A 12,882-nucleotide genomic window follows, 5' to 3' on the forward strand; every position below is an offset into this window, starting at 1 on the left:
ACTATATTACTGCAGTCTGACATTTCTGTAGCCTTGCTATTGAACAGATTAAGTGAGGTTGGGCTAACTGGTTCTGTACTGAATTGTTTTAAAGAATTTTTGTCTAACGTAATTATATTGCATTCGGAAGAATGGGATGATTTCTGAGAGCTGGCTGTTGAAATGTGGAGTTCTCAGGGTTTTCCTTTTCCCCCCAGAGTTGTTTAATGATTTTATGAGCTCACTTGGTTCCATTAAATTACTTCAGGATGAATATCTGTTTTCTTACGCTGATGATATTTTTCTAGCTGTCAGTTTGTGCTACCATCAGTCATACATTTGATTAGATTTCTTGCATGAATAAGCTTCATAGATTGAAACATAGACACATGAAGGCAGATAAGAGCCAAGTGGCCCGTCCAGTCTGCTCTTCCTCAGTAGCCACTAACGCCCCTTTTCCTAAGGGATTCCACTTGCCAGTCTCATGCTTTCTTAAATTCTGACACAGTCCTTGTCTCCACAACCTCCACCGGGAGGCCATTCCACGCATCCACCACCCTTTCCGTTGGGCTATTAATTTACTTAGTCAATGCTTCCAAGACCAAAATAGAGTAATTACTGAATAATTGGACCACTACACCATATCAGGAATTTTTTTACTTATGAAGGTTAGTTCTAAAATCTTGGGTGGTATTCTTGATTCTTCCCTTTCATTTGACCTTCAAGCTGCTCATGTACGGAATAAACCTTTTTCCGAATGAGGCAATGTTGGCTGATTTGGTCATATTTTCATGAATCTAATTTTTTGTATTTGGTCCAGATGCTGATATTACAGCACTTGGACTACTGTAATTCTCTCTATTTGGTTTAAATGCTGTTTTGATGAGAAAATTACAGCTTATTCAGAATGCTGCAGTTTGCTTTATTTTTTTTTCGATGACTAAGTTGGAGAGTGTTTCTAAGCATTTATAGGGTTTACGTAGGCTTCCTTTTAAAGTGCATATCTCTCTTTTGAAGTGACCTGTATTGTATTTCATATTTTACAAAGTAATGCTCTTATTCCAAAATCAGTGGGTCGTCATAACATTTGTTTCGCCAAAATCTGTAGGCAAAAAGTGATGATAATTTTTCACACATTTACAAAGACGGGTTTTTTTTGTCTTGTTTTTAACAGTCATGTAAAATACAGGTGAAATTTTGTAGAGACAGAATTGTGTAGTATATCTTATTGCTAACCTCTGCTTAAGTTATGTAACAAATAGCTCAGATGGATTTGCAGCCCTACAAAAGTGCAGTTTGACATACTGGCCCTTGATGATTTTTTCTCTCTGTACATTATTTAACTAATATGTGAAATAAAATGTGCTGAGTTCTGCACAAACACATCTTATATGCAGTTTTTGAAAATCAACTACCCTTACCTGTAGCTAAAACTACATGCGTTCCTTATGGACAAGAATTGCACTTAATGCATACTTGTATTTCCCAAAATAAAGTGTGTAAATTTACCTGGATGAAGTACCAGTACAAATAGAAGGTGTAAATTGTGTGCTTGCTTTTTTCTTAGTCAAAGGAAACATTTTCCATTTTGAAAATAGTAAATTCTGTGGGTTAAAATTAACCACAGACTTCAAGTGCACAGTTGGCATTGTTGCTCCCTATGTTTTTATTATTTGAGTTCGTGTTTACAATGGTGGTGAATGGTGGTTGTTGATGAAATCCTGTACATGGAGTTGTGGTAATGCCAAACCTCTTATTTTCCCTGTTTAGCAGAAGATGTCTTTGTTAGCCATATTGAAGATGGTGTGACGTTTTGGGCACAGGTAATGGAACATCTTTTAGACTAAAACTAATGGTTTATTCAGGTATTTATAACCTTTTAAAATAATTTACTACTGTACTACTATAAATCATTTCTGTAGCGCTACCAGTCGTACGCAGCACTTCAATTTAGCAAGAAACCCTGATCAAGACAGCTTACAGTTCAATATTCACAGTAAAACAATAGATGAACAACAGCAACACTGAAGAACTGTAACCAACCATGTTTGGTGTTACACAAATTGTTTCTTACAATTAGAAATATGTAATTAAATTTTAATGTATTATACTAAGTTGGCTGACTTGTAAACATAGTGTTATATGACTTGAATGATCCTGAGTCTTGTTCACAGGAGTTTTTGTTATGGAGAAGGACTGAGATGATCTGTTCATGATTTTTTGATATACTATCAGAGCACCAATGGGAGCTTATTCTGTGAATTAAGAATGTACCCACTCTTAAGTCTTTAATGAATGTACTACTACTACTATAAATCATTTCTATAGCGCTACCAGTCATACGCAGTGCTTCACAATTAAACATGAAGAAAAGACAGTCCCTACTCAAAAGAGCTTACAATCTAAATCAGGACATATAGGATTTTGATTTAGGTACTTCTCGTCTTGAGCTTGTATTTGGAGTTACAATTGGTTATGTAGGAATTTCTCTTTCTTTAGTGAGATTTTAAAATGAAACCATTAAGCTTGCTGTTTTGGGCTGTCCATATCCCTACTTCACCACCTATCCCCACAGGATAAAGTGTGTATACTGTTTGGACTACCTCTACTGTCTCCACAGATAGCCTGAGACTTTCCAAGCAGGTAAACACGTGTTTACCCACAAAAGTCCTCTGGAAAATTGCCCCCTCTATTTTTGAGCGTAGGAACTTTGCTTCTCATGATGTTGCAGACAGGAAATTTCGGTAGTGATACCAGAAGTCATTTCCCAGTGTCACATACTACTGGAATTTATTACAATCGCTATATTAAATGTAGACAAACCAAGTTCATTTATCACAGGTATTTGGAAATAGTGTTAAGTAATCATCTATTACTGGTTAGATGACAGTGCCTGTTGTAGCTACATTATGTATCGCTTTTTGTTTTGAATTTTGAGTAACGTCGTTTTTCCATATCATCATGCTGATCAATCCATAGACTGGTGGGTTGTGTCCATCTACCAGCAGGTGGAGATAGAGAGCAATCCTTTTGCCTCCCTATATGTGGTCATGTGCTGCCGGAAACTCCTCAGTATGTCGATATCCAAGCTCCATCCGCAGGACTCAGCACTTAGAGAATTACACCCACAAAGGGACATTCTGCCCAGCTCACCACCGCCGAAACGGGGGAGGGGAATTAACCCAGCTCATCCCCACACAAGTGGAGGAGGGGAATCCGTCCAGCTCATCCCCGCGGAGCGGGGGAGGGACACCACCCCGCCGATGCAGGGGGATCTGGCTTATCCTGCAACCGCGGGAGGAGCTGACTGACCCTAACACCGCCAAAGCGGGAGGGGTACAAAGCTGCCCTACAGCCGCACGAAGCGGGAGGGAGCGCCGGCAGAATTTATGTCTCGATCCAGCCCCGTAAAACGGAGGGGAGAGGAATGCAGCAGCTCACTGTAACACAAACTCGTCTCAACTCTTGAAGAATCCAATTGAAAAAACTTGAACACGAAGTCCTCCTGAACAGGAACTGAAGACTAAACTTGAATCTGAAATGCAACCAGAATATAAACAGTACAGATATCTGGGAGGGGCTATGGATTGATCAGCTATGATTAATGGAAAGAAAATTATCAGGTATGATACATAATTTTACCTTCCATATCATCATGCTGATCAATCCATAGACTGGTGGGATGTACCGAAGCAGTACTCACCCAGGGCGGGACATTGAAATCCCTGACCGCAACACTGAAGCTCCAAACCGGGCCTCCGCCCGAGCAGCCACAGTCAAGCGGTAATGCCTGGAGAAGGTATGAGCCGATGCCCAAGTTGCCGCCTTGCAAATCTCTTCCAAGGAGACGGACCCGGCCTCTGCCATCGAGGCTGTCCTTCCCAAGCAGTGGGCTCCCCAGCCCGACAAAGAGGCGTCCGTCGTGACGACAATCCACTCCGGGGTCACCAGAGGCATTCCTGCAGACAACTTGTCTGTCTGCGTCCACCAGCTCAGCGCCTTGCGCACTGCTGGGTCCAAGGGAAGGCGCACAGCATAATCCTCCGACACCGGAGTCCAGCGCTGCAGCAGAGAGTGTTGTAGTGGTCTCATATGAGCCCTGGCCCAGGGCACTACTTCCATCGTGGCCGTCATAGAGCCCAACAGCTGCACATAGTCCCAAGCCCGAAGCGGAGAGGCTACTAGGAACTGGTCCACCTGAGCCTGAAGTTTGACAATCCGATTGTCTGGCAGGAACACTCTGCCCACTTGGGTGTCGAATCGAACTCCCAGATACTCCAGGGACTGAGTCGGGCGCAGCTGGCTTTTCTCCCAGTTGATGATCCACTCCAGGGAGCTCAAAAGAGCAATCACCCGGTCCACAGCTTTGCCGCACTCTGCATAAGAGGGGGCTCGGATCAACCAGTCGTCCAGATAAGGATGGACTTGTACTCCTTCCTTTCGCAGGAAGGCCGCGATGACCACCATTACTTTGGAGAAGGTCCGCGGAGCAGTAGCCAACCCGAACGGGAGGGCTCTGAACTGGAAGTGTCGGCCCAGGATTGCAAAACGCAGAAAGCGTTGATGAGGAGGCCAGATGGGAATATGCAAGTACGCTTCCTTGATGTCCAAGGATGCCAGGAACTCCCCTGCCTTCACTGCCGCTATAACAGAGCGGAGAGTCTCCATGCGAAAGTGCCGAACTTTCAAGGCCCGATTGACCCTTTTGAGGTCAAGGATAGGCCGTACAGAACCTCCTTTCCTTGGTACCACAAAGTAAATGGAGTAACGTCCCTTGCCAAGCTGATTTTCTGGCACCGGAACGACCGCACCCAGGCGTATCAGATTGTCCAAGGTCTGCTGCACTGCCACAGCTTTGACCGGAGACTTGCAGGGAGAGAGTACAAACCCGTCTCTTAAGGGTCGGCAGAACTCTAGCTTATAGCCGTCTCTGATGACTTCCAGCACCCAAGCGTCTGAAGTTACCCTGGTCCACTCGCCCAGAAACGAGGACAGGCGTCCTCCAATCTGCACTGGGCCATGGACCAGGACCCCGTCATTGGGTACGAGACCCTGGGGGAGGACCGGAGGGCGCACCTCCGGGACGGCGGTCTCTGCGAAAGGAATGCTGCTTGGGGGAGAAGTTCCTCTTGAAGGAAGAGGGGGCAGAGGAGCCCGACTTGCCCGGGCGGTACCGACGGGCTTCTTGAAACCGTCCTCTGGAGATACCGGGGCGAGCACTGGCCCGAGCCCTGACCTCTGGTAACCTCTTGCCCTTAGACGTGCCGAGATCGGTCACAATTTTGTCCAGCTCGACCCCAAAGAGCAGCTTGCCTTTAAAAGGCAACTTAGCCAGGCGGGACTTAGAGGCGTGGTCAGCAGACCAATGCTTCAGCCAAAGCCACTGCCGCGCAGAGACTGTCTGAGCCATACCTTTAGCCGAGGCTCTCAAGACATCATACAGTAAGTCTGCCAAATAAGCCAAGCCCGATTCCAGGGCCGGCCAATCAGCCCTCAAGGAAGGATCCGAGGGGGAAGCCCGCTGCACTATCGTCAGGCACGCCCTGGCCACGTAGGAGCCGCAAACTGAGGCCTGCAAACTTAAGGCAGCTCCTCGAAGGACGACCTTAAGGCCCTCTAAGGCTTTTCTGATAACATCCGGATATACAGGATCTTATCTCTGCGGAATGGAGTGTGTCAGATGCAGGTCTTAAGGTGGGGTGGGCCACCGGTGTGGTCCTGGAGGAAAAGGAAAAGCTTAGCATGCCTAGGGTGGACTCTCTAGTGACGGCAGTCACCAAGAAGACCACCTTGCTGGTGGAAGGTGATATTGCGCTGAAGGATCTGCAGGATCCTCTGTGTGCGTCTGGTAGCGCTATATAAATGCTGCTAGTAGTAGTAGTAAGTAGCCTCTTTTGGGCTCCAGACATCTGTGTTCAGCTCGTTTGTTGCTAGGGCCTGCCTGCAGTGGCACCAGCAGTCTTCTGCTTGAAGCAGCTCTCGGGCTTCTCGCTTGAGACGGGACTAGCCTATTTGGAGGATGCAGTATATGATGTGCTTCAGGCATCCACCCAAGAGATGTCGCTGTGAAGGGTCAGCTATGGCTGTGGGCTTGGGCTGCGGATGCTGCCACTGAGGCTCGTCTGGTTAAGCTGCCCTTTTGGGGGAAGCTGTTGTTTGCAGATGATCTCGGCAACCTGGTCAAGGAGCTCGGAGAAACTAAGCTTCAGCGAATTCCGGAGAATAGGCCCCATCCGGTGGCTCGCTTGTCCTCACTGGCCTGAGCTTGGTAATCCTTCGGTCAGAAGACATGCTTTCAGCCACGCCAGTCTTCCATATGAGGGGACAGGACGTCCGTCAGCTCATGGGGGACAGCAGTGACTGCTCCCCGACAAACTCAATGATGCCAGGCTAATCCAGCTATCTGTGCCTATTAAAGGATGCCTTCAGGCATTTGTGGACATGTGGACCACCATCACCACAGAGCAGTGGGTGCTGGACATTCTTCGCGATGGCTTCAGATTGGCGTTCTCCTTCCCGGTTGCACCTCTTCTCTTAAAGTCCCCATGTTGGGGAGCCATTCGAGCAGTGCAGATCAAGGTTGAGGCCTTGTTGTCAATTCGTGCCATTGTTCCGATGCCCCCTGCTGAGTGCGGTCAGGGGTGCTATTCCATCTACTTTGTTGTGCCCAAGAAAGAGGGAATGGCGCGCCTGATCCTGGATCTCAAAGGGGTCAACCACTGCCTGCGGGTCCCACACATGGATACCGTGCAATCTGTGATTTCATTGGTGAGAGAGGGGTAGTTTCTCACTACTCTTGATCTCGAGGAGGTGTACCTGCACCTCCCGATTTGGGGACCTCATCAGCAGTTCATGTGGTTTGTGGTTCTGGACAGGCACTTTCAGTTTTGAGCTCTGCCGTTCAGTCTCACTACGGTCCCACAGACCTTTTCCAAGGTTAGGGTTGTAGTGACTACCTTCCTGCAGAGGCAGGCGATCAGTGTTCACTTGTACCTGGACAACTGGCTTATTTGGGTTCGTGCTACCAGGACAGTGTGGAGGTGTTGGCGAAGGTGGTTCGCCTTCTCAGTCATTGGGGTGGGTGATCAATTTCGATAAAAGCAGGCTGGTCCTGTTGCAACAGCTGTAGTTCCTCAGTGTTGTTCAACACATTCCTGGCACAGATGTTCTTGATGGAGCAGCATTGGGCGAAATTGAGGCATCAGCTGCAGTCAATTCTTCTTCTTCCCAGTCCTCGGCCTTGGGACTATGTGTAGGTCCTCGACCACGGCCATGGAGGTGGTGCCTTGGCCAAGGGCACATATGAGGCCGCTTCAACGTTTGCTGCTCAGCCGCTTGTCTCTGGTTTCGGAGGACTATGATGTCCGACTTTCCTAGATGCCCGCTGCCAGACGGAACTTGTTGTGGTGGCTGCGTTATCAGTCCTTGCGATTGGAGTTACCCTCCCCCAGTTCTGGTGTGGGAAGTGGTACCGACCGATGCCAGTTTGGCGTGCTGGGGTGCCCATTACAGGGATCACCTGACTTTTGGGGATCTTGGTCTTCGGTAGAGGCACAGTGGTCCATCAACCGCTTGGAACTTTGGCTGCATTGAGCTCTGGAGGCCTTCACTCAGTTCCTCCATGGGACTCCGGTTTGGGTTTTCTTGGACAATGCTACGACGGTGGCCTATATCAACAAGAAGGGGGTACTCACAGCAGTCATTTGGTTGTGGAGTTCAGCTTGTCGATGACCTTGGTGAAGACGCATCTGCGCTGTCTCTCAGCAGCTGATATTATGGGGTCGCTCAATGTAGAGGCAGACTTCCTCAGTAGACATTGTCTGGATACCGGAGAGTGGGAACTGTCGTGCGAGGTGTTCCAGATGTTGGTGCAGCACTGGGGAATGCTATACTTGGATCTCATGGCAACAAGAGCGAATGCCAAGGTCTTGGGGCGATTTTTCATCCGGCAGAGGGAGCGGGACTCGCTGGATCTCAATGCCCTGCTGCAGCCGTGGCCAACAGAGGGGTTGCTGTATGCCTTCCCACCTTGGCTAATGATTGGTCATCTGTTGAGGAAAGTGTCAGGCCATCAGGGCTGGCTGATCATGGTGGCCCCCGCGTTGGCCGTGGTATGTGGATTTGATTTGGCTCCTGGACGGGGCGCCTCTCAGACTCCTTTTGGATCGGGCTCTTCTCTGTTAAGGACTGGTGGTTATGGAAGGTCCCTCCCACATTGGTCTTATGGCATGGCCCTTGAAAGAGAGTGCCTGAGAAAGAAGGGTTATTTGAACTCCGTCATCATTGTTTTACTTCAAGCCAGGAAGCGGTCTACTTCTTGGCCTATGCCCACGTGTGTCGTTTTGAGGACTGGTGTTCTGAGCGGGGGCTGGACCCCTTTTCTTTCTCTATTGGTCACATTCTGGCGTTTTTGCAGGCAGGGGTGCAGAAGATCCTAGCATTGGAGTCCTTGAAGGTCCAGGTGGCGGCCCTGGCGTGTTTCCGGGGTTGCTTATGCAATTGGTCCATAGCTACACACCCTGATGTGGTTCGTTTTCTGAAAGGAGTGAATCTTCGGCCGCCCTTTCAAGCATCCTTTCCTGACTGGGATCTTAACTTGGTTCTGTGGGTCTTTCAGCACCCTCCCTTTGAGCCTCTCTGTAGGGTGGCGGTGAAAAATCCTCTAAACATGTTTGTTTTCTGGTGGCCATTGTATCGGTGCCCTCCTTCTTGAAACTGCAGGGACTTTCTTGTAGGGATCCCTTTCTTTGTTTTTCGGAGGCTGGGGTTTCACTCCGCACTGTTCCTTCCTTTTTACCTAAGGTGGTTTTGGCCTTTTGTGCCAATCAGTCCATGGATCCTCCCATTCAGCGGGAGGAGGTTGGGGCACAGTATACCATCTTGAAGTTGTTGGATGTCCGGGGAGCATTCCTGTGATACTTGGAGGTCACCAGCGACTTTCATTGGTCGGCCAGGCTTTTTGTCCTGTTTGAGAAACAGAAAAACAGGGTCTTATGGCTTCTAAGGCTTCTATCGCCCATTCTTTGAAGGAGACTGTGGCCTCAGCTTATATCCTGGATGGGAAATCTCCACCGCAGGTTTTGAAGGCGCACTCTACTAGGCGCATGACTACGTCCTGAGTGGAGGCCTCATTGTCATCTCCGGAGGATATTTGCAGGGCAGCGACTTGGGTCTTGCTGCATACCTTTAGCAAGCATTATTGGGTGGATGTTGCTGCACGCTCAGAGGTGTCATTTGGGGAGTCAGTCCTGTGGTCGGTGTGTTTGGCTTCCCACCCTCATAGGGATAGCTTTTGAACATCTCACGTGTCCTGGAATAATGGGAGTGAGCGTAATGGAAGGAGAAATTAGGAGTTGCCTGATGATTTTCTTTCCATTATTTCTTCATACTATTCCAGCAGCCCTCACGTTTTCTTGATGCCCTTTTTCGCAGCGGAAGTATGCGCAGCTTTTGTGTTCTGCTTATTGGGCCCAAGCCTTCTTTGACTTTTCGTAGGGTCGTTTCCTTTTAGGCCATTGGGGGCTATATAGTTGCTGAACTTGCTCCTGTTTCTTTTTCTCTTGCTTTTGGACTGATACTGAGGAACTGGGCAGATAGCAAGGGGCTATATACAGGTGCTCAGTTCTGTATGCTGTATTGCCACCTGTTGGTCGATGGACATAACTACCCACTTGTCCTGGAATAGTGTGAAGAACTAAAGAAAAGAAAATTATCAGGTAAGTCCTAATTTCCCCTTCTGTGTCTCCTCACCAGTGCCAAGGTGGTTGTGGTTCCAAGAGGGAGTGTGTTAGTGACTATTATTGTAAATCTATTCTTAGAAGGACTATTTTTAACAACTAAAAAAAAAAAGGGACCCATAGAGCCACAGATATGACATTGAATAAATAAATGTTTCCTTGTCATTCACCAGACCAGTCCAGACTAATGGGTTATGTCCATCCACCAGCAGAAGGAAACAGAGAAAATAGTTTCAAGTAATTTGCCCTTCAAGGGTATCACGTAGCCTGGAATGCTCAGTATTTTCTCTGTCTCCTTTCAGATGGTGGACAGTCAGTGGCAGCTCCTGGCTGGTTCCTGACTTGGTTTGTCTAGGTGTCAGTTGAGCAGGGTGTTCTAGCTGAGTGTTTGGCCTTAATAGATGATACCTGATGGTGCCGGGGTCCCTCATCTCTCAGCTGGGGTGACACCCAGTGGTGCCAGCTCTTCTCCCCCCCCCCTTTGGGTATATCTCCTACTGTGCGTCAGGTCCCTTCTCACCCTGGGCTGCTGATCAGGGTGAATGCTGTCCGTTTTTGGGTGGACTTCTGTTTCACCATGTCTCTAGCACAGCTGACTGGGGAGTCGGATCCTCTTTTCCAGTGGCTGCTGTCTTAGTCCCCTCAAGGTTTCTATGTGGTCCCGGAGTGCCTTTTCCTCCCGCTTGCTCTGGCGCTGCCACTCCCCCCCCCCCCCCCCCCCAAAAAAAAAAAAAAAAAGGAAAGAGAACCTGCCGCTGAGATGCCTTTTGGAGCAGGGAGGTGTAAAGTACTGTGTGTGCGCAGCTCTTTCAGTGCTGTATTTGGTGATTAGGCACAGTACCTGATGGCGCTGCTTCCTGCACTTTTGTGTTTACTGTGTCAGTGATTCAGCTGGTGCAGGCCTCGGCTGCATCAAGGTTTTTCTCCACTGATCCCACTGGCTTGGTTCTACTCGTCTGTGCTGGGAAGAGGTTTTCACTTCCAGTGGGCAGCACGGGGTCAGCTGAGGTTCTTCCCTGCCTTTGGTGGTGGTCGGGAGAGTGCTGCTTGTAGTGGGACGGGCTTTCAGACAGGGCTCAGGCCTTCTGCGGCATGGGCCCGACGTCTCTGTCCTGTTATTTGGAGCTGGTCTTTGCAGCAGGGTCAGCAGCACTTTTGCTTGGTTCTGGTGGCGCGGTTTCCTGCCAGCCTGCCCTAATCTGGTCCTGGTTCGTTGAGCAGTTGCTTTTTAGGGTTTTACACCCTAGACTGTTCGTGGTTCAGTGCTGGTTTCTGCCGATGCCTTCAACCTCTGGTGTTCGGTGTTTTCCCATGTCTCTTTTATCCATTTATCCAATCTGGGCCTGCATTTCTGAATGTACCTTGGCTCCTGGAGGCCTCTTGATGGCAGTTGCTGAATAGTAGGCAGTATGTACATCCATAACTTGCTGTGGAACTCTGTGATCTTGCTGACTGTAGCGTGTGGAACTGTCACTGGAGGTGGAAGTCCTCTATATTGGCCTGAAGGATGTAGCCTCATTTCAGGTTGCCCGGTGTCGCTCCATCTTCAATAGTTCCTTCTATGGCTGGAGAAGTTTCTACATCTTTGGTGGGGTGCATGGCTCCATCTTTGGTAGCAACCGTGGTTCCATTGTGGCAGGTGTTGCTCCATTGTGGGCCGTCGAGTGTGGCTACATCTCTAGATGTTAAATGTAGCTCAGTCACTGGAGGGGGGGGGGGGGGGGGGGCTCTGTCTCTGAATGGCGATAGTTTGGCCATCTTTTGATGCCAGGCATTGCTCTGGCTGTGATGCATAGCTTCTTCTTGGATTTTGGATGCAGACCCATATCTGGATGGGGAGTGCTTCAGCAGGGATCCGTTGTCCAAATGTCGAGCAGGGCTCCATCTCTGGATGTTGCATATCGCTCCTCCTCCATCTTAGCTGTCAAGCCTAGCTCCAACTGCTGGGCATGGCTCTTGGTCTGGTGGTTGGGCGGGGCTCTGCCTCCTGCTGTTGAGCATTGCTACTACTACTACTTCTTATTTCTATAGCGCACCTAGACATATGCAGTGTGTCCACTTTATATGCAGGTACTTTCTCTGTCCCTAGTGGGTTCACAATGTAAGTTGTTTTTTTTTTTTTTGTACCTGAGGCAATGTGAGGGTTAAGTGACTTGCCCAGAGCCACAAGGAGCTGCAGTGGGAATAGAGCTCATTTCCAAAGAATCTCAGCCCACTGCATTAACCATTAGGCTGCTACTCCAAAGAGAGGCAAGATTTCAACTGAGACAGCTGCTATTAGAGTACAGGACCATACTCTACTGAACCACAGGCTCCATTTTGGGGTGTCTGCCATGGCCCAGCCAGTGGAAGTTGGCGATGCCTCTCTTAGTATTGGGCATGTGCCCATCTCTAGAAGGAGAGCATACTTTCATCTCGGGGAGTCGTACAGGGTCCCATGGCTGATTGACCAGAGCCCTATCTCTGACTGTTCTGCGGTTGAGCGGGCTTGTCTCAGGGTCCGGGCACAGTCCCTTCCCTACATGTGTGGCATTGCTGCTCTTCTAGGGATTGCACGGTTATTATTGGCTTAGGGAGTTCTTGGCTCCATCCCTGACAGAAGCACAGGGATCCTCATCTAGCAGCTCACCTTTCTTGCACTTTGAGGGGTGGAGTGGGCTTCCATCTCTGTTGGTGCAGCAGGCCTCTGCCTCTGTTGGGGCTTATGGTCCTTGTAGCGTATGGCACAGTCTCTTCGGTCTGCCACTGAGAGATGAACTTACAGCATATATCTGGCTGGGCATCTTTCTCCTGGTTGACCCTGTGGAATATGCCTATGGCTCTGCCTTGGAGTTCCTTTTGTGGGGTCCTTGCTTGACTTCAATTCCAGTATGTCATGCTGCTCTTTTTGTCTGAGTGGAGGCCATTTCGGTTTTCATCGGAGCATTCCCCGGTTGTTAAAGGTCCTGAGTCAGCACTTTTCTGGGTTCTTCCTAGAAAGAAAGATTCCAGATCTATCGATGTCTCTTTTGTTAGCTTGCTCCTGGTTTGAGTTCAGGAATGAGTGGTCATCACTTCCTGTAGCTGTTGCTCAGGATTGACTTCGGGGTCCTTTTAAAGCTCGGCTTTTGTTCTCCACAACTCCGTTCTCTTAGCACAGTAGCTACTCCTATCGTTTTCAGGGGAG

At 48.8% G+C, this 12,882-nt stretch overlaps 1 protein-coding gene across 7 annotated transcripts in view; it reads left to right on the forward strand.

Annotated features, from left to right (window-relative positions):
• Nucleotides 1-12,882, forward strand: part of STK31 (serine/threonine kinase 31) — a 330,310-nt gene that overhangs the window by 38,979 nt on the left and 278,449 nt on the right. For 5 of the 7 annotated variants that reach the window (XM_030201926.1, XM_030201906.1, XM_030201945.1 and 2 more), the window contains exon 3: nucleotides 1,750-1,802. In XM_030201926.1, the coding sequence (XP_030057786.1) occupies nucleotides 1,750-1,802 (53 nt within the window). The remainder of the gene's footprint in view (nucleotides 1-1,749; nucleotides 1,803-12,882) is intronic. The other 2 variants (XM_030201936.1, XM_030201915.1) reach the window with 1 other exon arrangement.

The sequence above is a fragment of the Microcaecilia unicolor genome, chromosome 1 (assembly GCF_901765095.1).
Source record: "Microcaecilia unicolor chromosome 1, aMicUni1.1, whole genome shotgun sequence".
NCBI classification, from domain to species: domain Eukaryota; kingdom Metazoa; phylum Chordata; class Amphibia; order Gymnophiona; family Siphonopidae; genus Microcaecilia; species Microcaecilia unicolor.